The following is a 27736-nucleotide window of genomic DNA, read 5'->3' on the forward strand; positions in this document are numbered from 1 at the left end:
CACTCATGACCAGGAGCTCCAGACCCCAATATCTCTCAGAGGCACAGCCCAGAGGATAGAACAGGAAGTCACTTGGGCCCTGGGTGGAGCCATCCTGCAACCCCTCCATAGGATGGACCCAGGGCCTCTCTCTGGATGAGGTCGATGTGTCACTCCAACCTCAGCCATGGACAGCATGTGGTGAATCAAGAGGATGGTGGTTGTGGGTGTGTAGTGGTGAGCGTAGGGGTGCTGAAACATAGCAGGTGGTGGGTGATGGCCCAGACAGACTTTGGCTCATCATGACTGAGCCCTGGACATTCACTCTTCCCACCTGGGCCACCAGCCAGGCCCCGTCCTCAGACTTTGCCCAGGAAGCCAGGCACAGCTGAACACTCCCAGCCCCTGGGACTAGTCCTGGCCTTGGAAACCTGGTCTCTATCTTCCAGAGGGTCTGGCCTCACTTCCATGGCCTTAGCAGTCACCTTATTGCCCCAAGAAGGACCCTGGTCACACCTGGGTTCCCCAACCCCATAGCAAGAAATTCTGGGCATGGAGGGCTCAGGCATCATCTCATTCACACCAATTAAGAACTGGGACCCTGGCAGGCTCCAAGGGGGTTAGGGCCAAGGGGACCAGAACTGGACACATGGCCCCTAGCACAGGGCACCTGGCACAGTTGGGACCAGGCCTCTTCTACAGATCTCCCCGCTCTGGCTGCTAAATAAGGGCCAGCCCCAAATTCACTCAAGTCCCCATGGTCAGAAGGTCATAGGCCCATGACTCAGCTACTCAGGGGTACGGTGTGTACTACTCGCTCCAGCTTGCTCCAAAGCAGCTGCCACCAGGTCTGCTTATCCTTCTCCAGGGCTGTGTTGGGGTCTCCCCCTTGGTGATGTAAGAGTAGATCTCATGCAGGACACTCATGCTATTGAATTGACTCAGGTCCAACGTGAGATATGCACTTGTGTGGTAGCTGATGGCAGGCCATCTTGGTGATGTAGGCATAGTAAATCTCCACCTAGGTCTTATAGCTGAGGATGTCCTTGGTGTAGAGCAGCTTCTGGGAGGAAAAGTCCTTGTCCAGCTTGTGCTCAGATGTGGAGCAGGAGTCCATGAAGGCCTAGGCCACCACTGACAGCCAGGCGTGAGCGCTGCTGTTCTTGTAGATGTTGAATAGGACCTGTCAGTTCTTGATCATGTTCAACCAGGAGCACAGGAGCAGGCAGTTTTTCTTCCAGGTGTGATGCATATCTGCATCATGTACCTGGTGCCGATCGGCCTGCTCATCCAGGAAATCAAACATGTACTCGATGGCCAGCAGCAGGGCTGAGCCCCAGTGATGCTGAAGATGGTTTGGAAGAGGGCGTCCATGAACCTCTGTAGCATGCCCTTGATGGCCAGAAGCTGCATCAGGAACTTCTCATAGACTGTCTTGCTGCCTCAGTCACCACTCAGCTGTTCTAGGTGATCATGGTTCTTGAACAGGAACTCTGCTACTTTTTATATCAAAGAGTGCTCTGCCCATGTTTTCCTCTGGCAGTTCTATGGTTTCTGGTCTATTTATATCTTTAACTCATTTTATTTTTGTATGTGATATTGAGTGCCTGAGTGAAAGTCACTCAGTCGTGTCCGACTCTTTGTGATCCCATAGACTATACAGCCCATGGAATTCTCCAAGCCAGAATACTGGAGTGGGTAGAATCTCCCTTCTCTAGGGGATCTTCCCAACCCAGGGATCAAACCCAGGTCTCCCGCATTGCAGGTGGATTCTTTACCTGCTGAGCTATCATTCTTCTACTTGTAGCTGTCCAGTTTTCCCAGCACCACTTTTTGAAGACTGTCTTTTCTCCATTGTCTATTCTTGCCTCTTTTGTCATTGATTAATTGACCAAAAGTATATGATTCTGAATTCCCATCCTCTTCCATTGATCTGTGTGTCTGTTGAGCCAGTACCATAATGTTTTGATTACCATAGCATTGTAATATAGTCTAAAGTTGGGGAGTGTGAATTCCTCACCTTTGTTCTCTTTCTCAATATTGTTTTGGCCTTTTGGGTCTTTTGTATTTCCACATAAATTTTAAAGTTGTTCCTAGTTCTTTGAAAGATACTATTGGTATTTTGGTAGGGATTGTATTGAATCAATAAATTGCCTTGGGTAATTTTAACAATATTTTAATTATTGTTAAATATTAATAAAGTGTTTTCAGTAATAATAATTTATTAATATAAAATTTGATATATAATACATACAACATTATATGTAATTATATAATATATAAAATATATGAATATTTATATATTTATATAAATTTTAAAATGTAAATTTATAGATATATTAGTAAATATTAAATTTAATATTTAACAATATTAATTATTTTAACAATCATTTTAACAATATTAATTCTTCCAATCCAAGAACATGGCATAATTTTTCATCCGTATTATCTTCAGTAGTTTTCCAAGTACAGGTCTCTCACCTCCTTAGGCAGTTTTATTCTGGTGCCAGGGTCCAGCCCCGGTGGATCCAGGGAATTCGAAGCGGGGACGGCGTTGGCGAGGATCAGGAAACAATTGTTTAATTAAACGTTAATTAAGGATATAAAAAGTGGTTAAATAAGGATAGCTCAGTGAGAAAATTTAGTGAAGAAAAGAGGCTGAATAATTCAGCCAGAAGGTGAGAGAAAAAATGACATGGGGAGACCAAGCTTTGGTGAACAAGGCCTGCACTTTATTTTCCAAAGTAGTTTTTATACCTTAAGTTATGCATAGAGGATAATGGGGGGAGGGGTAGAGTTATGCAGTAAGCCAGGCTTTCTTCCTGCAAACTTATCATATGCAAAAGTTTAGGTGATTTGCATCATCTTCTGGCCCAGAGGCCTGTTAACATTTTAAGACCCTTTCTTCAGAAAACTTATTTTTCTCTAAAGGTGATTTCTCAGGTGCCACCCTCCAAAAGCATTAAAGTTGCATTCCTATAGGGCAAAGGTGTGGTGGGCTATAACAAGAAAAAGAATTAACTCAAGGGTCCAAGGTTACAAACATTACAGCTACTACTTCCACCAATTATATTAATCAATACACTGCCAGGGACACAGCAGGTAAGGGATATGGAGACTTAGCAGCAAACATTGGCCCAACAAGTAAAAAACCCTTCACCAATACAATTTCTAATCAATCTTTTAACTGCTCAAAGGAATCTGTATTTAGACAGTTTAGAACATCTCATGCCTCTCACAGTTGGGAGGCTCTGAGCAATCACATGTGGCCGGAAAAACCCATTCAGGCAGGCTAGAGGACTTCCAAAGGAGTTTGTAGGTTGAAACACTATCACACCCAGGAACTTTATTAACTGGAGCTGTAAGTTAGCTCTTTTTTTCAGAGAGAGGTAGTGGGGGACAGCCCCCCATAAAGTCAGAGGTGTAGGTGAGAGCAAAAAGCAGAAAGTAGGGAGACTCTGGTTTTGGGGGTAGATGCTCAAGAATTTCCAGGGGGACTCCTGAGGCTCGATCCAGCCTTTGCTTATGCCGAGCCTCCTTCCTTATGACCTTTGCCACAGGTGGAGCTCCTCAGGCCAGCTCCCGGCATTCTGGGAAATTTATTCTTTTTGAGGTAGGCTGTTTTTAAAAGATTCAGTACAGGTCTTGATTTAGGGTCAGACTTTAGGCCTGAAAAGTCATATGAATTTTGATACTATTTATACAAGAAGGGACTTTAACTACCTGGGGCCAAACCTCCTGATTTCTATGTGAATAAACTGAGGACCAGAGAGAAATAGATGAGAGGACCCACAGAAGTCACTTGGGACCAATGCAGAAGTGAAAGCCAGGTTCACCTACCCCTATTCCACTGTTCCACTTCCTCAAGAAAGAGTATTTCACCAATGTTTTTTGTTATTGTTCTTCGCAACACTCAGCTTGTGGGATCTTAGTTCCCCAACCAGGGATATAAACACACAGCCTCTGTAATCAAAGCTCAGAGTCCTAACCAGTGGACTGCCAGGGAATTCCCATTTATTTCACCAAATATTCATCAAGCATCCCATACTAAGCAATGGAACATTTTAGTAGATAAAGCAAACCCACAATCTCCACCCTTGAAAGTTTAGGAAAACAAGCCACCACTTTCAGTATGAAGGAAGTCATCATAGGAAACAAGTTTATGGTTACCAAAGGAGAAGGTGGTAGAAAAAGTAGGAGTATACAGAAAACTAAGATCATGGCATCTGGTCCCATCACTTCATGGCAAATAGATGGGGAAACAGTGGAAACAGTGTCAGACTTTATTTTTCTGGGCTCCAAAATCACTGCAGATGGGTGATTGCAGCCATGAAATTAAAAGACACTTATTCCTTGGAAGGAAAGTTATGACCAACCTAGATAGCATATTCAAAAGCAGAGACATTACTTTGCCAACAAAGGTCCGTCTAGTCAAGGCTATGGTTTTTCCTGTGGTCATGTATGGATGTGAGAGTTGGACTGTGAAGAAAGCTGAGTGCTGAAGAATTGATGCTTTTGAACTGTGGTGTTGGAGAAGACTCTTGAGAGTCCCTTGGACTGCAAGGAGATCCAACCAGTCCATTCTAAGGGAGATCAGTCCTGGGTGTTCATTGGAAGGAATGATCCTAAAGCTGAAACTCCAGTACTTTGACCACCTCATGTGAAGAGTTGACTCATTGGAAAAGACTCTGATGCTGGGAGGAATTGGAGTCAGGAGGAGAAGGGGATGACAGAGGATGAGATGGCTGGATGGCATGACCGACTCGATGGACATGAGTCTGAGTGAACTTTGGGAGTTGGTGATGGACAGGGAGGCCTGGTGTGCTGCAATTTATGGGGTCGAAAAGAGTCAGACACGGATGAGCGACTGAACTGATTCAGTTCAACTGATACATAAACTAGATCAGCAACAAAGATTTACTGTATAGCATAGGAAACTGGTGACTCAGATGGTAAAGAATTTGCCTGTAAGGAAGAGAGCCAGGGCAGATCCCTGTGTTGGGAAGATTCCTTGGAAAAGGGAATGGCTACCCACTCTCAGTATTCTTCCCATGGACAGAAGAGCCTGTCAGCCTACAGTCCATGGAGCTTCAAAGAGGCAGACAAGACTCAGTGACTTACATTTCACACTATAGGGAACTATATTCATTATCTTGCAATAAACTATAATGGAAAAATAATCAGAAATACATCCACATACACACATATGTGAATCACTTTGTTATAAACCTAAAACTAACATAATACTGTAAATCAACTGTACTTCAATTTAAAATAAAGGAGTCTAGTTACACTGTGCCCCTATATAATTTATATACCTCTCTCACATATAATACCACGTCCATTAATGTTCCAGGTTTTGAAGCTGTGAGTGAGACGATGTCAGAAAATGGAATGTGAGCTAAGTGAGCTCCTGTTCACACAGCTAGAGGGAACTGCCTAGTGTAAAACAGAACATCTCCCCAAATTATGAGATGATGGGTCCTTTTTCTTCCTCCCCAAAACCAAAACAATGTTTTCTACTTAAAAACAGTGACATCAGAGATTTATTTGGGGATGAAAACTTTTACTTTTAGCTATGTGCCTTGCTGCATTGTCACATGATTGTAAGTCATTTCCTCTGAATCCATTTTAGGGAAGATGATTGGATCGGAAAAAAAAAAAAAAAAAGCATGATAGCACTTGGCTTTCATCAGATAAGGTTAAGGGAATCTTCTGAAGGACTCAGTACTCTTCCAAACCAAGCCCACTGCAAGACTTGGGCACCAGTTGAACTCCTGTGCTAGTAGAAGTTATTCAAAATGTATGCTGAGCTTTGTCAAAAGTTTTGTCAAGGCACTGCATTTGTAGTGAGCATTGGGACTTACCACACTGACATCAGAACCCTCTGTTAACTAGCTATGTTGCTAAAGAATGTTGACATTTTAAAATGTTAAAACTTCAAACATCAAAAATCAAAAATGAATTATATCGAGTAAAAGGAATACTATTAAAATAAATTGCTTTCTAAAATGACTGCCTTGAGAAAAAATATACATTTAGTAATACACTGAATGGTATATTTCTTTAAAAATATACTACTGTTCTATTGTCATGAGAGTTCAAATACAATCACATCCTTTGACACAACAATTCCATGTCCACAATCATAGATGTTGGAAGTATACAAATGCACATAGGTTTTTGTATATTTGAAATGGGAAAAAAAAACTAAACATCTATGTGTGGGGAAATGATTTAATAGATTAAGCACATTTGTTATACGTAATACTATATAGCTGTCTAAGTAAATGTTGTTGCCCCATTCTCACAGGGAATGATGAGCTTCTGTAAGTAGTGGAAAAAATTAGGTTACTGTGTGTGTGTGTGTGTGTGTGTGTGTGTGTGAAAAAGAGAGAGAGAAAACAAGAGAATAGCCCAGAACTTTGCTAAATCTAGAGCCACTAGCCACATGTGGCTATTGAGCACTTAAAAAGTGACTAGTCAGAATGGAGATGTCCTCTAAATGGAAAATACTCACTGAACTGTAAAGACATATAATGAAGGAAAAAAGCAAAATAACAACAATAAGAAAAAACAAAAAAACAAAAACAAAAACACTGCATTTCTACTGGACACTGCTGACCTAGAACTGTTCCTGGGGATTGGGACTGGGGAAAATTTTTGATGAAGAGGACAGGGAATAGGGATTTCCACTTTTAATTACTTTTCAGAAAGCACTTAATTTAAAATTTTAAAAATCAGAGTAAGAATCCAGGCAAAATTTATCGTTTAGTTAATATTATGTGTCAGTCTTAATTTCTTAGTTTTCACAAATGGTACCATGGTTATGTAAGCTGTTAACCAAAACGAAACCAAAAAAATCTGCTGAATACAGGAACTCTGTACTATCACTGCAATTTTTCTGAAAATCTCAAATTATTTCAAAATAAAAACCTGAAAAAAACAACAATGAGGGAAACAAGCACTCTAACAAGATGAATCTTCTGCTTAGAGATTCTTACTTGGAGTCTCAAAGTACTTACTGTAAAGTAACTCACCTACCCACAGTTCCTTGTAAACACGTTTGCTTGAAACAAGGCAGCTAGGATTACTAAATATCATATTCCTTAGCTCCCACCTGAAATTCCATCAATTCAGAAAACTCCCTTCTCCCTTGGTGATTAGAAGCTGCCTGGCTGCTGCTTAGGTACCAGGGATTTTTGCTGGAGTAGGAGGCTTGCTCAGAGAAGAGGAAAGCTTCCACCTCTCCAAGGACTTCACTGAGGCCTGGGCAGCTAGAAGTTTTCAAAGCCCCTTCACTTGCTCCTTGCTCCCTCATTGGCTCCTTGCTTCAGCCCTCAGACTAAACCAACACTAAGGTCAAGAGGTTTTTGCTAAGATCTCATTGTGAACTTTGAGATTAAAAAAATGAATCAAAAATCAATATTATAACAACCTTCACCTATATTTGTGCAGGTATTACTACTTACTTAAAGGTTTCCAGAACAAGAACTAAACTCAGCATGCAAATGAGTAGGAATGGCAGGTAAAACTGGATAACAAAATTTAAAACAGATTTGATATAGATATATAGATACATGGTTATTTCAGAACTGGCCAAATGAAGATAATTTTAAACACTGCATTGGAGTGTAAAATACTTTCATTTTACATGAAGTAGGTTTAAAAGGCATGAAATATAGAAATTACAAAGGACAACGTGTCAGATTGTCATAAGGCATGTTGTTAAGTATAGACTATAAAGCTGCAACAAAATATTTTCCAAAGGTGACCCACCGACAAAACAAGTATGTTAAAAATAATGTGGGTATTTAAACAGACATTCTACCACCACAACCACACCTGCAGAGTTTAAATAATTTTTTAAACATCACTACTTTCTCTGGAAAAAGAGTCACACCATAAGCAGAAGGAGCTTGACTAAGAATTACGAAAGAAAACTGCTACTATGTAAATGAGTGACCTTTATAATTACAGGCAATACAACTGAAAAAAAAATGTAGAGGATCTAGAATCTTGAAAGTCACATTTCTGATGCATTCTCTACTGCACAGCTTTTCCACTGAAAACTGGTTAAAATCTGAGCTCCCCTTAAGCTTGAGAACTCTACAAACAAGTGTCCCAGCTGCCCCTCTCCTTTTCCCCTTGCCTGCTGAGTTCCAGAAAAGAATAATGAAAATCTTTAAAATTACAGATCTAGGGCATCTCTACTTACCTCTGGAAAGACTTTCTCAGTAGAAATCTGGAGACAAAATTAATTTGTATTCAGTTCAAAAAAACTTATGTGAAAATTAAATTTAAATGGAAATAAGCATAAGGGGATGTTCCCAAATAAATGAATGACTAGTCAAACTGCTTGGAATTTCTGCCTTGGGAATTCTAACACTAAAAGTGATAGGCAGATAAAACATGGCAAGATTTTAAATTTTCAGTCTGAAATGATCAAGGAGCCTCTACGGGCCCTGTGGGTGTCTATGGCAGAGATCTAGGAGAAAAATTTCTAAAGCACTTCTAAGAGAAAAACCACACATTCACTCTTCCTATGTTGTTTTTAATTAAGTAACCACTTGTCATCACCCAGACCCTTTGGGGGTTCCTTGATAGTTTGTTATCTTTCTGCCATCTTCCTCATTACAAATCACTGATACAGAGTTGATCCTACCCTGAAAACCAGGGTCCGAATCCCTGCTGGAACCACTCTTGACACATCCAGAGTGATGCTGCACACTACGCTGGCTGTGACCTGAGCTTATCCAAAGTCTTCATTTCTTTCTGTGAGGAGGAGGGTGGACAGGAAAGCGTTGTGATCATACTTAAATCAATTTCTTTATTACAAAAAAATGGAGAAAATGATTCAAACAGTTATGCTGCTAAGTCGCTTCAGTCGTGTCCGCCTCTGTGCCACCCCATAGACAGCAGCCCACTAGGCTCCTCTGTCCCTGGGATTCTCCAGGCAAGAATACAGGAGTGGGTTGCCATTTCCTTCTCCAATGCATGAAAGTGAAAAGTGAAAGTGAAGTTGCTCAGTCATCTCCGACTCTTAGCGACCCCATGGACTAGAGCCTACCAGGCTCCTCCATCCATGGGATTTTCCAGGCAAGAGTACTGGAATGGGGTGCCATTGCCTTCTCCTCAAACAGTTATAGAAGCACATAAAAGGAAAAAGTGAAACTGACTATTTGCCCCTGTGAAATAACCATATTAACTTTGGAATATGCTTCTGGAATATTTTACAGTAAAAGAAAAAAATAGAATTAACTATACTATTTTAGAACCTTTTTCTTTTTATTAGCAATATAGATTTCTCCTTTGACAAGTAACACAGCTCTGTGAAACTAGGGATTTTGTCTGTTTCCTTCACTGCTATATTTCTAGGAACTAAATCACTGTCTGGCACAAACTAGGTGCTAAAAAATGTTCACTGGATGAATGAATGAGATCCTCCTTCCTGTCAGATCAGTCAGAAGTTCCACAGGGTCAGGGATGTGTCTATTTGGTCTCTGTGATCCCAGCACCAGAGTCCCTGGCACAAGGTAAGCATTTAGTATCTGTTGAACTAGCAAAACAACTCTATGATGAAACCAACTGTTCCAGTGTGTTGGCAATACCACCTAATTAGCTATTCCCCAATTCATGGAAAAAGTCTCTCACAAGCACTGTTGCAAGAGTTGTTCTTATATATACATCCTTGTTTAAAGATTTTTTTAGAATAAGAATCCCTTTTGTGGGGCAATCATTGACCTGGTTTAAATGTGTTCTGAAACCTCTTCCCTCTAGAATTTCATAAACTAAAAACACTTAAGATTAATTATTCAGCTTGTTTAAAAGCCCCTGCCTGGAACACTGCAAAATGATCTCCAGTAGAAAATGAATGCTTCCCAATCCTATCTGGATGCAGCCTGAACACTGTAACAAACAGGAAGCCTGCATCCTTGGTGACCAACATCTCCTGCATGCAACACAGTAGCACTTTAGCCATCACCCAGAGAAGGCCGTTTTCAGGCAGGTCTCTACTGTTGATTCATCCAGCAGAAAAGAGAAAGAAGACAGGAGAGTAATAGACTTCCAGGGCCTGAGCTGGAAGAAGATGCTGAGAAACTAAGAGCTGGACAAGACCACAAACAGAGGATTGAGAGTATTTTTTAGTTCCCCACAAGTGAAGGTACAGAGTTCTATCTGAATTCTCCATTGGAAAAGTTTTTCCAGAAATTTGCCTTTCTGCTTTTTAATTTTTTCACTCCAAAGATATTAAGTAAATCTCTATTATGTGTCAGAGTTGTGCCATAACTGGGGAGGAAAAAACAGGCAAGATGGACCTACTGTCCACCATCTTGGCACTGAAGCTTAAGGACCATTGTCGAAGCACGAAGGGATCTGACTCTGACAAATAAAGACGGCTAGAGACCCTCATCTACTTTCCACCAGGGAACAGAATTTGTGTCCCAGTCCTGCTTCTTCTTTTATGAAAAACACTGCTCCATTTCTCTCCATGAATGACAAGTCAGTTAGAGATCTTTCCCTTTGAGTACACCCCAAGCAAAACTAGTCAATTCACACTGAGCGTACTTCCTTTTTCTCCAGGAGCATCTGCCACACCACAGGCCTTGTTGGCCCATCTTCTTAACTGAAGCCAAGGAGAGCTGTGCATTGGCACTTACTGTTGCAGAGTCAACATTCAAAGAAGTATAAACCTTGAGGCTTTGAGGGAATCAAGACCATCTAGTCCTACTCCAGTAGTTTCCTAACCCCTTCTATGGATCACAGAGCTCTTTGAGAATCAGTGACCCTTTAGATTTCCTGTATTGAAAAAGACACACATATATCTCAGCAGGTAATTTCCCCTGTATTTTCAAGAGTTTCATGGACACACCATGTAATCGAATATCTAGAATTCCAGAGATCCCATATTAAGAATTCTTACTCTCTGTAAAAGCCCACTGGAGCTCTAATGTCCCAATTAGCAGTCTCTGAGTTGTGTGGATGGAACACAGAGGCAATGTAGTGCCTGTGTATTACCACACAGGTTCCAGCTCAATCCTCGAGTGAGCTAGTTATCTTTAAAATATGGAAAAACTCTGCTCGGTGGCCAAGGGCAGAATTTCCTAAATCAGTCAGCTGAGCCATCTCATGTCTTCAAAGAAGACAACACCAAGCCCCTAAATGAAGTGGTTGAATCTGGTGTCGTTGAAAGGTGACAGCAGCCCAGAGGTTGTTAGGATTGATGCCCACTGTTGACGGAGCAGTAACACTCGTATGGATCCTCCTCTTCATATACATTTTCCTCAATGATATAGATGTTTTCCACTGGGTGCATCCCCTCTGCTGCTGTATTTGCCAACCCTGAAGGAGAAAGGTTGGCCAAAGTGATGAGGCTGTGGAAATAAAGCATTGTAGTTGAGTTAAGCACTTTCTGGACAATATGTAATAGAATTGAGAGAACGGGCTTTGCTGAAGAGTTAGCAACCAAGGCAGTATACGATCCTTGATCAGGTCCTGACTAGGAAGGGAAAACATAAAATAGCAATGAAATAATCTGGGGAATACTCTGTACAAATTCAAATTAATCTGAAATTTCTTAGGTATAAAAGTGGAATTGTGTTATCTAAGAGAATATACTCATTCTGAGGAAGTGCAGACTGAAGTGTTTATGTGAAGTGTCAAGATGTCTGAAATACCTGTACAAATGGTTCAGACAAAAACAAAATTGTATACGTAAAGAGAGAAACAAAGTAAATGTGACAAATATCAAATAACATGCTCAAATTGCACTGTTATTTCAATTATTATGTGGGTTTAAACAATTCCAAAAAGTAAAAGGAATGTGTTATGGATCCAGTGAGACTTGAGTTTGAATTCTACCTCTGTTTCTTACCATCCATATGATCTAGGCTGAGTCAGATTTGCCTTTTCCATTTATTCATTAAAGAACTATTTAGTGTGTTACACACTGAGCCCATGCATCAAGAGATACAACAGTGAACAAAACACAAAAAGCTCCTGGAGGCTGTATATTAGTAAACTCAGGGTGTTAGGGTCTTCACCCATACAATGGGAATAAGTACTCTTCTCTCACAGGGCTGCTGTAAGGAACATTTGTCCATGCAATCCTCAAATATTTATGAAGTGTGTACTAAGAATCAGGTGTGCACTAGGGGATACAGTTGTTAATGTGCTGATAAGTTCCTAATTTTCTATGGAGTTTACATTTATAGGTAGAGATAAAACATTAACCCAATAATTTCATAAAGAATGCCAGGGATGGCGGAGCATGGTGGGCTGCCGTCTATGGGGTCACACAGAGTCGGACATGACTGAAGTGACTTAGCAGCAGCAGCAGCAGCAGTAGTACTCATAAATGTAAATATTACCTATTGATATCACAACATTTCAGGTTTCAGCTCTAATAAATGCTGGTTATAGATCATATAGAACCATGATGATTAAGTGTTCTATTTGGTCTTATTTGACTTTTTACTGCAGACTATTTTGTCTTCATAACTATATCATCTAGTGTGTGTGAATGCTAAGTCACTTCAGTCGTGTCCAACTCTTTATGATCCTAGGGACTGTAGTCTTCCAGGCTCCTCTGTCCATGGGATTCTCCAGGCAAGAGCGGGTTGCAAAGCCCTCTTCCAGGGGATCTTCCCGACCCACGGAGTGAATCTGCGTCTCTTATGTCTCCTGCACTGGCAGGCAGGTTCTTCACCACTAGCACCACCTACTGCTGCTAAGTCGCTTCAGTCGTGTCCGACTCTGTGTGACCCCGTAGACAGCAGCCCACCAGGCTCCCCCGTCCCTGGGATTCTCCAGGCAAGAACACTGGAGTGGGTTGCCATTTCCTTCTCCAATAGCACCACCTAGACTTAGTCTAAAATTATTAGTGGTTCAGATAGTATTCAGTGGACAGAATCATTTTTTTCTTAAAATATATTTCATTCTGCCCATGTCCCAAATGTCACAGAAACCCAGTAAAAGTTATATAAGCTTTGTGTGTGTGTAGTGTAATTAGGAATGGAGACTAATTCTGCAATAGGACAGACAAGCAGTTTTCAACTCTGTTTGTATATTACAATTACCTAGAAAGTTTTTAGAACAATAAGGGCTTCCCTGGTGGCTCAGATAGTAAAGAATCCACCTGCAATGCAAGAGACCCGAGTTTGATCCCTGAGTAGGGAAGATCCACTGGAGAAAGGAATTGCCACCCACTCCAGTATTCCTTCCTGGAGAATTCCATGGACAGAGGAGCCTGGCGGGCTACAGTTCACGGGGTCACAAAGAGTCGGACACAACTGAGCAACTAACTCTTTCACTTTTTCACTATGCTGAGACCTCATCCCCAAAGATTCTAACGTATTTGCTCTGGGATAGACAAATATGTTTAAGTGCCCTAGGTGATTCTAACAGGTAATCAGAGTTCAGAAGAACCAGGCTGAGTTATGAAAAGCTCTGAGAGTAGACGCTGAGCTTCTCATTCACTTCTGTAACCAGCGGCCACCTAGAGCCTGGGTGGAGTAGGTGCTCAATCAGCTGAAGGCTCACCCAAGATCCCCACCTTCTCCTACCCTACTCATGATTCTTACCTTGAATTTTGTATCTTCTCTTTTCTATCAGAATACCCTAAGTAGAAAGGAAAATGAAAGTCCATTTAAAATGCTTTAATAAAATAAATGAGATAAAAACAAAAAACGGGCTAATGGGAAGAAAAGATTGTTTAGGGAAATCTGGTCTACTGGTTAAGATTTAATTACATCAAACCACTGATGTGTGTCTTGGTATATTACATAAACTGTGGTAGAAAGTAATAAAGATGTATTTTCATATTTAACAAATATAGGGAGTGGCTACTACATATCTGCTAGTATGCTAAGCACCAGGGACACAAAAAAATGAATTATGAGCCCTGACATCATTAAGCTTGTCTTCCAGTGGGGAGGCATTTAAGAAAAAAAAAAATAAGAAATAGAAAAAATAAAATAATTTCAAACTTGATGTGATAGAAAGAAAAGTACTGCAGCAAAATAGATTAACCTAGAGATTATCATACTGAGTGAAATAAGACAGAGAAAGACAAACATCATATCATTTACATATGAAAGCTAAAAACATTACAAATAGCTTTATTTACAAAACAGAAACAGACTCACAGACATAGAAAACAAACTTATGGTTGCCAAAGGGGAGAGGGGAGCAGAGATGAATTAGGAGTGTGGAATGAACAGATATATACCACTAAGATGATCTTTGGAAGGAAAGTTATGACCAACCTAGATAGCATTATTCAAAAGCAGAGACATTACTTTGCCACAAAGATTCATCTAGTCAAGGCTATGGTTTTCCTGTGGTTGTGTATGGATGTGAGAGTTGGACTGTGAAGAAGACTGAGCACCAAAGAATTGATGTTTTTGAACTGTGGTGTTGGAGAAGACTCTTGAGAGTCCCTTGGATTGCAAGGAGATCCAACCAGTCCATTCTGAAGGAGATCAGCCCTGGGATTTCTTTGGAAGGAATGATGCTAAAGCTGAAACTCCAGTACTTTGGTCACCTCATGCGAAGAGTTGACTCACTGGAAAAGAGTCTGATGCTGGGAGGGATTGAGGGCAGGAGGAGAAGGGGACGCCAGAGGATGAGATGGCTGGATGGCATCACTGACTCGATGGACTTGAGTCTGGTTGAACTCCGGGAGTTGGTGATGGACAGGGAGGCCTGGTGTGCTGTGATTCATGGGGTCACAAAGAGTCGGACATGACTGAGCAACTGAACTCAACTGAGATAGCATATTCAAAAGCAGAGACATTCCTTTGCCAACAAAGGTCTGTCTAGTCAAGGCAATAGTTATCCAGTGTTCATGTATGGATGTGAGGGTTGGACTGTGAAGAAAGCTGAGTGCGGAGGAATTGATGCTTTTGAACTGTGGTCTTGGAGAAGACTCTTGAGAGTCCCTTGGACTGCAAGGAGATCCAACCAGTCCATTCTAAAGGAGATTGGTCCTAGGTGTTCTTTGGAAGGACTGATACTAAAGCTGAAACTCCAATACTTTGGCCACCTCATGCAAGGTGTTGACTCACTGGAAAAGACTCTGATGCTGGGAGGGATTGAGGGCAGGAGGAGAAGGGGACGACAGAGGATGAGATGGCTGGATGGCATAGCGACTCGATGGCTATGAGTTGGTGATGGACAGGGAGGCCTGACATGCTGCAATTCATGGGGTCGCAAAGAGTCAGACAAGACTGAGTGACTGAACTGAACTGAAGATGATCTTTAAGCTCAGTTCTGAAAGAAGAGAATGAGTCACCCAAATGAAGAACCAGGGTGAGCATCTGGATCAAGTAAAGCCCTGGTAAAGATGGTGATAAGTGGCTGAAACTGAAAGCATGACTGGAATAAAAGAGTGGCACAAGATAAGATCTGAAATGGAGGCTGGGCTAGATACCATAGGACCCTTGAAGTCATAATCAGGAGCTTGGGTTTTATCCTAAGACATAAGAAATAATTGAAGGCCAGAAATATGATATAACTGGGTTTCAAGAAAATCACTTTGGTTGCTATGTGGAGAATGAACTAAAAGGAGGTATGAAAAAAGAGAAGGTAAGGCATGAACTACCTCAGAGTAAGGTGATGACAGAGAGGCACAGAATCATGAATGGATTTTAGATATGTTTTGGGGAAAGTGCAGGAAGTGAAGCTGGATTGTGTGTAATTGGGATTGTGTGTTAGGAGTGAAGAAGGAGAGAATTCAAGGAGGGCTTCTAGCTCAGGCAACCAGTTGGATGGTAGGGAAACACTATGATGAAGACCTGGGGTGGCGGCAGGGGCGGGGGGGGGGGCGGGTAGGATTTTAAAAAGGTGGGATATAGACTCCAGAGCTCCTTTTTGGATGCAGTAAGGTGGGAGACAAATAAGTGGAGATAACACCTGAACAGCTGGACAGTCAGTACCAACACCCTTGAGTGCTAAAGACAGAAACTAAGGATGACATTTAAGTCTACGGAAATACAGGTTATCATCATCCAGAGGGTATGGAGAGAGGAAAAACACCAGCTCTGGGGAATCTCAACACCTAAAGATCATGCTGAAAAAGAGAATATTATAAAAATGACTGAAAAGGAGTGGCCAAAGTGAGAGTGGTGTTTCAGAAGTCCAGAGAAGGAAGACTTTTGGAATGAGTGAGGGTCAACTTCAGTTCAGTTCAGTTCAGTCGCTCAGTCGTGTCTGACTCTTTGCAACCCCATTAATCTCAGCACACCAGGCCTCCCTGTCCATCACCAACTCCTGGAGTTCACTCAGACTCACGTCCATCGAGTCAGTGATGCCATCCAGCCATCTCATCCTCTGGCGTCCCCTTCTCCTCTTGCCCCCAATCCCTCCCAGCATCAGAATCTTTTCCAATGAGTCAACTCGTCGTATGAGGTGGCCAAAGTACTGGAGTTTCAGCTTTAGCATCATTCCTTCCAAAGAAATCCCAGGGCTGATCTCCTTCAGAATGGACTGGTTGGATCTCCTTGCAGTCCAAGGGACTCTCAAGAGTCTTCTCCAACACCACAGTTCAAAAGCATCAATTCTTTGGTGCTCAGCCTTCTTCACAGTCCAACTCTCACATCCATACATGACCACAGGAAAAAACATAGCCTTGACTAGACGGACCTTTGTTGGAAAAGTAATGTCTCTGTTTTTCAATATGCTATCTAGGTTGGTTATAATTTTCCTTCCAAGGAGTAAGCGTCTTTTAATTTCATGGCTGCAGTCACCATCTGCAGTGATTTTGGAGCCCCCCAAAATAAAGTCTGACACTGTTTCCACTGTTTCCCCATCTATTTCCCATGAAGTGGTGGGACCAGATGCCATGACCTTCGTTTTCTGAATGTTGAGCTTTAAGCCAACTTTTTCACTCTCTACTTTCATTTTCATCAAGAGACTTTTGAGTTCCTCTTCACTTTCTGCCATAAGGGTGGTGTCATCTGCAAATCTGAGGTTATTGATATTTCTCCTGGCAATCTTGATTCCAGCTTGTGCTTCTTCCAGTCCAGCATTTCTCATAATGTACTCTGCATATAAGGTAAATAAGCAGGGTGACAATATACAGCCTAGACATACTTCTTTTCCTATTTGGAAACTCTCTTGTTCCATGTCCAGTTCTAACTGTTGCTTCTTGATCTGCATACAGATTTCTCAAGAGGCAGGTCAGGTGGTCTGGTATTCCCATCTCTTTCAGAATTTTCCAGTTTATTGTGATCCACACAAAGGCTTTGGCATAGTCAATAAAGCAGAAATCGATGTTTTTCTGGAACTCTCTTGCTTTTTCCATGATCCAGCAGATATTGGCAATTTGATCTCTGGTTCCTCTGCCTTTTCTAAAACCAGGTTGAACATCAGGAAGTTCATGGTTCACATATTGCTGAAGCCTGGCTTGGAGAATTTTGCTGCTGCTGCTGCTGCTGCTAAGTCGCGTCAGTCGTGTCTGACTCTGTGCGACCCCATAGACGGCAGCCCACCAGGCTTCCCTGTCCCTGGGATTCTCCAAGCAAGAACACTGGAGTGGGTTGCCATTTCCTTCTCCAATGCAAGAAAGTGAAAAATGAAAGTGAAGGGCTCAGTCGTGTCGGACTATAGCGACCCCATGGAGTACAGCCTACCAGGCTCCTCCGTCCATGGGATTTTCCAGGCAAAAGTACTGGAGTGGGGTGCCATTGCCTTCTCCGGAGAATTTTGAGCATTACTTTACTAGCATGTGAGATGAGTGCAATTGTGCGGTAGTTTGAGCATTCTTTGGCATTGCCTTTGTTTGGGATTGGAATGAAAACTGACCTTTTCCAGTCCTGTGGCCACTGTTGAGTTTTCCAAATTTGCTGGCATATTGAGTGCAGCACTTTCACAGCATCATCTTTCAGGATTTGAAACAGCTCAACTGGAATTCCATCACCTCCACTAGCTTTGTTCGTAGTGATGCTTTCTAAGGCCCACTTGACTTCACATTCCAGGATGTCTGCCTCCAGGTCAGTGATCACACCATCGTGATTATGTGGGTCATGAAGATCTTTTTTGTACAGTTCTTCTGTGTATTCTTGCCATCTCTTCTTAATATCTTCAGCTTCTGTTAGGTCCATATCATTTCTGTCCTATATCGAGCCCATCTTTGCTTGAAATGTTCCCTTGGTATCTCTCATTATCTTGAAGAGATCTATAGTCTTTCCCATTCTGTTGTTTTCCTCTATTTCTTTGCATTGATCACTGAAGAAGGCTTTCTTCTCTCTCCTTGCTATTTGTTGGAACTCCGCATTCAGTTGCTTATATCTTTCCTTTTCTCCTTTGCTTTTTGCTTCTCTTCTTTTCACAGCTATTTGTAAGGCCTCCTCAGACAGCCATTTTGCTTTTTTGCATTTCTTTTCCATGGGGATGGTCTTGATCCCTGTCTCCTGTACAATGCCACGAACCTCAGTCCATAGTTCATCAGGCACTCTATCTATCAGATCTAGGCCCTTAAATCTATTTCTCACTTCCACTGTATAATCATAAGGGATTTGATTTAGGTCATACCTGAATGGTCTAGTGGTTTTCCCTACTTTCTTCAATTTCAGTCTGAATTTGGCAATAAGGAGTTCATGGTCTGAGCCACAGTCAGCTCCTGGTCTTGTTTTTGTTGACTGCATAGAGCTTCTCCATCTTTGGCTGCAAAGAATATAATCAGTCAGATTTCAGTGTTGACCATCTGGTGATGCCCATGTGTAGAGTCTTCTCTTGTGTTGTTGGAAGAGGGTGTTTGCTATGACCAGTGCATTTTCTTGGTAAAACTCTATTAGTCTTTTCCCTCCTTCATTCCGTATTCCAAGGCCAAATTTGCCTGTTACTCCAGGTGTTTCTTGACTTCCTACTTTTGCATTCCAGTCCCCTATAATGAAAAGGACATCCTTTTTGGGTGTTAGTTCTAAAAGGTCTTGTAGGTCTTCATAGAACCGTTCAGCTTCAGCTTCTTCAGTGTTACTGGTTGGGATATAGACTTGGATTACCATGATATTGAATGGTTTGCCTTGGAAATGAACAGAGATCATTCTGTCATTTTTGAGATTGCATCCAAGTACTGCATTTTGGACTCTTTTGTTGACCATGATGGCTACTCCATTTCTTCTGAGGGATTCCTGCCCACAGTAGTAGATATAATGGTCATCTGAGTTAAATTCACCCATTCCAGGGTCAACTTAGTTGAATATTACTGAAAGATGGATGTACGGCAATGAAGACAGAGGTATCTACAGGGTTTATCAAAATGGAGATCACTGAGCTTGAACTAAAACTACTTCCATGGCAATTCAGGTGTAGAAGCTAAATGGGGCTGGGGGTGTTTGAAGAGTACAGAGGAATGAAATGTAAGAATAACTCATCTGAAATATGCCTGTGAAGGAGAGGAGAGAAATGGGAGTGGCGGGAGAGAAATGTGTGAACTAGATCTTATTTTTACACTAATAAAAAAAGCATAAATAGGAATGGAGAAAGAGATGATTTTGGAGAAAGCAATCAAAGGAAGAAGGAAGTCATGGCTATGCCAAAGTAGTTGAAACAGGCTTTTAATACTTCATTAGTGCAGTGAGAAGGGAGGGAGGTTTGAGAAGCAGTGAAATATGTGATGCTCATCTCAGACACTGCACTAGGAAGAAACAAGATTGCTGCACATTTCTGAGTGCCAATTTATGGCTTTGATGTCATGATTAAAAACCTGTTACCCTCGTTGTGTGATTTTCGCTAGCAGCTTCTAGGGAAAAGACTGCAAATTGTACACAACTTTCCCATCTATTCTTCTACGTAGTCATTTTTTAAATATAAATTTATTTATTTTAATTGGAGGCTAATTACTCTACAATATTGTATTGGTTTTGCCATATATCAACATGAATCCGCCATGGGTATACACGTGTTCCCCATCCTGAACCCCCCTCCCACCTCCCTCCCCATACCATTTTGGCAGTTATCATATGTGTGTACAAAACACGACTTCTCCCACTCTTCATCAATCTCTTTCCATACCCTTTTACCCAAACCATAACAGTCCCCAATATCCAGGCCTTGGCAGAACACAAAAAGTGGGTGTTATCATTACTCCTTATCAGCCTGTAGATTCCATATTCATGTGGTCAATTCCCAAACTCCACTGCTACCTCTCCATAAACTCGGGTAAGTGGGAGTGAGTAGCTTCTTCCTCTGAACAATTCATTTACTATTAATGGCAGAATAACAAAAAGGTAAGCAGGATAGCCCAGGTTTCAAATCCTCTATCAATTAACAGTGTCACGTTGGAGTAAAAGTTACTTAACTTTTCAACACAATGGCTCTCCGACTGGTAAATGAGAACAATATAGTACCTTTTTCTACAGGGTAATTATGAGCATTTAATGCACATAAAGCACTTGGAAGCATTAAGCCACACAGGATGAGCAGCTCATCCCAGTTTTCCCTGGACTGTCCCAGTTTTAGCACTGAAAACCCACATATTCGGACCCCCACCCCGCTTCAGTCCTGGGAAATTTCAGAATGGTTTGTAATGCTACACACAGTCTATGTTTACAGATGAGTAAGAAAGGCGACTAAAACAATAGAGGTATAAGGCCTTGGCCTCTGCCCCAAAAGAAGAGAATATATCACAATTATTAAAGTATGTGAGGCTTTCAGAGTGATGGAAGTGTTTGGTCATTGATTGTGGTGATGGTTTCCTGAGTGAAATCATCTACAAAAATTCATTAAGTTGGACACATTTTACATAGACAGTGTATCACATATAAATTATACTTATTTTTTTAAATAAACATAAGCAACTTAGAAGTAAAAAGTTTGCTGAGTGCCACAATGGAGGAAAACTACAAATGCTGCAACCTTGACCATGACTCAGTATTAAAGGAACCTGCTGCCCCTCTTTACAGAACCACCCGTAAGAGATACATAACATAGAAAATGCATAGAGGGAAGTGATTGCTAATTCATGAATTTAAAATATTTATGCTCTTTAAAAATAAGAAAATAGATACTAGAATCAACCTGCTTGAATCTGAATTCCAGCTTTGCCACTTACCGATTCTGAAACCTTGAGAAAACCTTGAAAGTTTACCATCTCTAAGTGTTACTCTCCTCTGCTGTAAAAAATGGGGATAACAGTCTACCTACCTTATAAGATGGTGACGATGATAAATGTAAAAACATGCTTGTTACACGGTAAGCACTGAATAAAAACAAGCTATTATTAATCCTGTGATTTGAAAGGACTAAGGAGTATTCCTTGGAAGGAAAGTTATGTCCAACCTAGATAGCATATTGAAAAGCAGAGACATTACTTTGCCAACAAAGGTCCGTCTAGTCAAGGCTATGGTTTTTCCAGTGGTCATGTATAGATGTGAGAATTGAACTGTGAAGAAAGCTGAGTGCCGAAGAACTGATGCTTTTGAACTGTGGTGTTGGAGAAGACTCTTGAGAGTCCCTTGGACTGCAAGGAGATCCAACCAGTCCATTCTGAAGGAGATCAGCCCTGGGATTTCTTTGGAAGGAATGATGCTAAAGCTGAAACTCCAGTACTTTAGCCACCTCATGCGAAGAGTTGACTCATTGGAAAAGACTCTGATGCTGGGAAGGATTGGGGAAAGAGGAGAAGGGGACGACAGAGGATGAGATGGCTGGATGGCATCACTGACTTGATGGACGTGAGTCTAAGTGAACACCGGGAGTTGGTGATGGACAGGGAGGCCCAGTGTGCTGCGATTCATGGGGTCGCAAAGAGTTGGACACGACTGAGCGACTGAACTGAACTGAACTGAACTGAAAGAGTATTGATTCTAATCAATATAACCTAATAATTATAATGTCTAGGTTTGGGTTGGTTCCTATATTAACAGTTCCTTATCAGAGGGAGAGAGAAGCACCATCAGATGACTTACATTTGAGAATTAGACCACCAGAGATAAGAATCAGAGCCAGCCCAGCAAAGACTCCTGCTCCTATGTAGAGGCCTGTTCTGGTGGTGGCACCCATGTCTTGTAACTCAGTAGCCAGTGTGGATATTTCCTATGGAAACGCAAACAGAATTACAGCAAATGGCCAGAAACCCATTGTCTGCCCAGGTAATCTCACGACTTATGCATCAGAACAGCCCTTTCACAGTATCCCAGGAATGCAGGGACCTTGAAATGACTCACAATCTGTCCCCTTCTAGACAAACTTCAAACCACCCAAATAAAAAGATTAGCTGAAGTTTTGGACTTAGCAAGAGAATAAGATATGCTTGTCTGTGCTATGGGTGGAGAAGTAGCCTTAGTAAATGGACTCCCAATTTCCCCAACAAAAATGAACATTAAAGTGGAACCCTATTTATATAAGATTCCCTCATGTTTCCAGGGAGTTTCAGAGAGGTCTAAATTTGGTGTTGTACCATGAAACCCCAATTTCCACAGAAAGATAGTGATTTAAAAGCTAGGAATTTGCAGCCTGACAGTCTTGGGTTCAAATCCCAGTTCTGTCACCAAACAGCAGAGTCATCTTGTAAAGTTATCAGGAAAATCAAGTGACAAAAACCAGAAAACTTGGCACAGAGCCTGGTACAGGATAAATGTTCAATCAGCGATAGCTTTTATTGCTATTGCTCTGCATCCTGCTTCTAAACTTTCAGTTCATGTTCCCCCTTTAAAAAGAGCAACAGTGAACACTTTTAAAACAACATTAAGCAATTAAGTTCTCCATTTATTCAACCCACATTTACTGCAAGTGCACTGTGCAAATGCGCCCTGAGCAGTGTGGCACAAAGAGGTATTTAAAAGGCAGTCCTGGATTGCAAAGACCGCAGGACAAACACAAAATACTTGAGAGTGAGTCAGACTGAGTCAAATGAATGCAGACTCCCGGGTATGTCCTCAAACAATTTCCCAGTCACTGCTATCAGATTGTTTTCTAGTGGTTTTCCCTTGCATTCTGAGAAGGTGGGAGACATTAAAATGGTGGTTGATTGAAATACAGCTTTGTTTTTGGTTAGAAATGTAAGTTCTTACCTTAGAATATTCCTGACTGGTGTCTTGTCATAAATAAATAAATTTAAACAAACAAACAATCTTTCTCACTAGGATAGAAATGTTAACAAGGAAAAACACTACTCTCAGGAGATGCAGGGTGTCTGAACCCTCCACAGTGGTATGCAGTTGTGAAATTTCAGGATAAGAACAAAATGCTAGTGAGTCTTCCTTTTGGCACACCTATTATGTGCCAGGCACTTTTATATGCATCATCTCACTCCATCCTTACAACAGGCCTCTGCAGTTACAATTGTCATCAGCAACATGTTATAGTCAAGGAACCCAAAGACAAGGGAGATTAGGTATTTTTCCCCAAGGAAAGAGTGGACAGGAAGGAAGTCTAAAGCCATACTTTTTTTTCTTTGAGTTGAGCACAAGCTGAGTTCACACACACAGTTACTTACTGTCTGATTTTTATCATGGAGGGTCTTCAGTGTTCGTGTCTCTACCACAAAGAAGAAAAATAGCCAAAACAGTTAGGAATGCTCTTTATATGAGGTTTGTTGTTTTTTTTTTTAAGCTGCCTATAATTCTACTTGAAATTAATTCTACTTCATACTCTTCACAATAATTAACTGAGAAATCAACAGAATTTATTGAACACTTACAAATCAACTCTAGGATGACGTTTTTTCACCCAGATAACAAACCGAACTACCTATGTTCTATGAAATGGAGACTTCTTCTGGGAAGACATATTTTGAATATGTGGTTTGTTGTGTCCATAGGACCTAAAACGGTCTGCAAAATTCTAACAGCATTGACAATACACAAGCAAGCATTATAATTAGACTTTTTTAGATCACATGACTGCTCTTCAATATTTATTTTGTTCATTTTTTAATTGACGTATAGTTGATTTACAATGTTGTGTTAGTTTCAGGTATACAGTAAAGTGATTCAGAATATATATAGTCTTTTTCAGATTCTTTTCCCTTACAGGTTATTACAACTTACTGAGTATAGTTCCCTGTGCTATACAGTAGATCTTTGTTGGTTATCTATTGTATATATCTGTGTGCTCAGTCGCTCAGTCATGTTCAACTCTTTGAGACCCCATGGACTGTAGCCTGCCAGGCTTCTCTGTTCATGGAACTTTTCCAGGCAAGAATACCAGAGTGGGTTGTCATTTCTTACTCCAGGGTATCTTCCTGATCCAGGGGTTGGACCCCATCTCTTGCATCTCATGCATTAGCAGGTGGATTCTTTACCACCAGGGCCAACTGGGATGCCTCGTCTATGTTAATCCCGAACTGCTAATTTATCCCTCCTTCACCCTTTTCCCTTTTGGTAGCCATCAGTTTGTTTCCTATGTCTATGAGTCTATTTCTGTTTTGTAAGTAAATTCATATGTATATATGCAATATGATACGACATTTGCCTTTCTCTGTCTGGCTTACTTCACTTAGTATGATAATCTCAAAGTCCACCCATGTTGCTGCAAATGGCATTATTTCATTTTTATAACTAAGTAATATTCCATTGTATAGATGTCCATCAACAAATGAATGGATAAAGATGTGGCATGATTAGACTCTGAAAGGTAAGGAAAGTTGATTTTCTCAAAACCATTTAACATTAAGAGAGGGTATTTTGTTCCCTAAAAAATGAAAATAATAATAACTGTAACTATAATTTACTATGAATAGGCATTGTGTTAAATTCTTCAAGGAAGTATATCTCATTTAACACTCAAAACAACTATCTTACAGTAGGGAGTATCTGTCCCATTGCACAGACGAAGAAGCTGAGAATTAGGAAGCTAAATGACTTACCCAAGGTCATACAGCTTAGCGAATAACAGAAATGGCCTTCCAATTTAGGTCTGCGTGGCCTTAAGTACACACTTAACTATGCTGCCTCCAACAATGCTCACCTCAGCACTGTGATTACTAAGCTCATCATGTTGCCCAGATCCCAGATCACTTTCTTTCCTTTTAGGCATTTATTTATTTATCTGCCTATCCATTCAATGAACATATATTACATCCCCACTCTATGCCAGGCACAGAGGACAGAACAGTGAACAAGATGGGTGCAGGCCCTTATCTCATAAACAATGCATTTTAAAACCAATAAATCATCAGCCTTGGGAAGAGTAAGGATGCAAACTCATTTTTCTGGTTGAGTCAGAGGCTCTGAAACTTCCTAAATGCCATGATCACTTTCTGGAAGCTTCAAAGTCTAAGCCTTTTAATGCTAAACTCCTGGCATACAGACTCTGATTTTAACAGTATAAAAGCATATTCTCAGCCTGAAGTTGGAGAAGGCAATGGCACCCCACTCCAGTACTCTTGCCTGGAAAATCCCATGGACGGAGGAGCCTGGAAGGCTGCAGTCCATGGGGTTGCTGAGGGTCAGACACGACTGAGCGACTTCACTTTCACATTTCACTTTCATGCATTGGAGAAGGAAATGGCAACCCACTCCAGTGTTCTTGCCTGGAGAATCCTAGGTACAGGGGAGTCTGGTGGGCTGCCATCTATGGGGTCCACAGAGTCAGACACGACTGAAGTGACTTAGCAGCAGCCTAAAGTCTTGTTTGTTTATATTTTAAGAAAAGGAAAGACGTTATCTCCCATTTACCTTTGCTCCTATAATGAAAAGGAATTTTAAAACCACACTGGTGGAACTACTAAGTAAACTACACATACAATATTTTCTAGTGTAAATCTAGTTTCTGCTTCCATACAATTACTTTTCTTGGCTTAAATGATAAGACTGTCTGACTTCTAACTTTTTTTTTTAACTTCATCTTACAGTGAAAATGATCAATCAACTAAAGCCCTATTGGGTTATCACAGCTTATTTTCACATAGATTGACATCAACCAAGATGGGTGGGACAGATGGAGGATGTTACAGTGTGTTTCCTAGAGGACCCAAGATTGGCGGAGCAGGTTGATGGTATTAAAAGTATACAAACTTAATATTTACCATCTAGCATGTTTTATGTGCCTGACACAGTGCTTAGCACTCTACATGCACAATATCTTTTCATCTTCACCACCATTGTTCTTGTTTAGTCACTAAGTCATGTCTGACTCTGCAACCCCATGAACTACAGCATGTCAGGCTTCCCTGTCCTTTACTATCTCTGTGAGATTGGTCAAACTCATGTCCACTGAGTAAGTGATGCCATCCAACCATCTCATCCTCTGTAACCCCTTCTCTTGTCCTCAATATTTTCCAACATCAGGGTCTTTCCAATGAGTCAGCTCTTCACTTCAGGTGGCCAAAGTATTGGAGCTTCAGCTTCAGCACCAGTCTTTCCAATGAATATGCAGGGTTGATTTCCTTTAGGATTGACTGGTTTGATTTCCTTGCTGTCCAAAGGATTCTCAAGAGTCTTCTCCAACACTACAGTTTGAAAGCATCAGTTCTTCAGCGCTCAGCCTTCTGCCTGGTCCAACTCTCACATCCATACATGACTACTGGAAAAACCATTTTGACTACACGGACCTTTGTCAGCAAAGTGATGTCTCTGCTTTTTAATACACTGTCTAGAGCTGTCATTGCTTTTCTTTGAAGAACCAAGCATCTTTTAATTCCATGGCTGCAGTCACTGTGTGCAAAGTACTATTATTTTCCCATTTTTCAAATGAAGAAGTCTCAGAGAGGTATTTTGTCCAAGATCACATAGCTATTAACTGGAGAACCCAAGATTCAAATCAAGTCTACTTCCAGAGCTAAGGATTCATCCATGATCCAGTTCTGCTTTCTTCAGGTGGAAGAGAGATTTCATTTGTCCGATGTTCAAAGTTGGTTTAGGAACCTCAAAGACCCTTGGAACTCTTACTTGTAAAGGCTCCTCTCCACTTCATAGCAAGCATATGTACCCACATTCCACGTTAAAGAAACGGTGTGTACAACTACACACAAGCTGACTTGCAGGTAATTAACTGGTATAATGTTACGTATTATAGTCATACCATTAAATACTAATTAATTAACTAATTAAATACTAGTTAATTTCAACTTTTCCTTTTATTTCCGTAGTTTGGAGCCATTGCCTTTTTTTGTTTAAGTATTTTCTCAGGCCTTTGAAAAGCTCAGAGATTATAGGCACTCTCCCTATATTCCCAGGTACAAAAGATGGCCCCATTCTGTTGCCCTAAAGGGAAGGAACAAACAAGTAAAACCTGAAGTGAAGGCCACTTCTGGTTATGGCACAGACACCTCAAAAAATGTGCACTGCCTTGTGAGGAAGCTACTTCTCTATCTGGGAAGGTGTGTGGTCACACAGCAAATGTCCACTGGGGCGTGACATTGTAAAGAGCACTGAAACCCATGATGGGTAAGTGGGACTCCCACCATTCCCTTCAAGGTCTACAGTCGTGGAATTCTTTAAAATATAACAATGACATATGATAAACACTTGGTATGATTTGATTAGCTCACTATTTGGGTGATCATCTGTTTTCACCATATTTAACTTCCTTACAAATTGCATGAGAGATCTTGGTACCCAGTGACTAAAGAACCAATAAAAAGATTCAACCTCTAGAGAACTGACATTAGTATTTAAAATAACTAATATTTGAGTGCTTTGTCTGGGCAGGGCATTATGCATTATACTTAGTGCTTTACATATGTCATCACATCAGTCTTTACAATAGTCTTATGACACAGGCACTGGAAATTAGCCTCATTATAGAGGTAAGGAAATTGAGCCTCACAGAGTTTGAGCAACAAAACTGAGTTTATAAAACTAACACAAAA

General features: G+C 41.0%; 1 protein-coding gene across 5 annotated transcripts in view; it reads right to left on the reverse strand.

Annotated features, from left to right (window-relative positions):
* Positions 1-2775: 2775 nt before the first annotated feature.
* The window catches only part of HAVCR2 (hepatitis A virus cellular receptor 2), a 30759-nt gene continuing 5798 nt past the window's right edge, over positions 2776-27736 (reverse strand). For 2 of the 5 annotated variants that reach the window (XM_070373002.1, XM_070373001.1), the window contains 3 exons: positions 23420-23460; positions 21891-22017; positions 2776-11354 (listed from right to left, as the gene is read on the reverse strand). In XM_070373002.1, the coding sequence (XP_070229103.1) occupies positions 11116-11354; positions 21891-22017; positions 23420-23460 (407 nt within the window). In that variant the 3' untranslated portion in view covers positions 2776-11115. Of the gene's footprint in view, positions 11355-13562; positions 13600-21890; positions 22018-23419; positions 23461-27736 lie in introns of all 5 variants that reach the window. The other 3 variants (XM_070373003.1, XM_070373005.1, XM_070373004.1) reach the window with 3 other exon arrangements.

The sequence above is a fragment of the Bos mutus genome, chromosome 7 (genome assembly GCF_027580195.1).
Source record: "Bos mutus isolate GX-2022 chromosome 7, NWIPB_WYAK_1.1, whole genome shotgun sequence".
In the NCBI taxonomy this organism is placed as follows: domain Eukaryota; kingdom Metazoa; phylum Chordata; class Mammalia; order Artiodactyla; family Bovidae; genus Bos; species Bos mutus.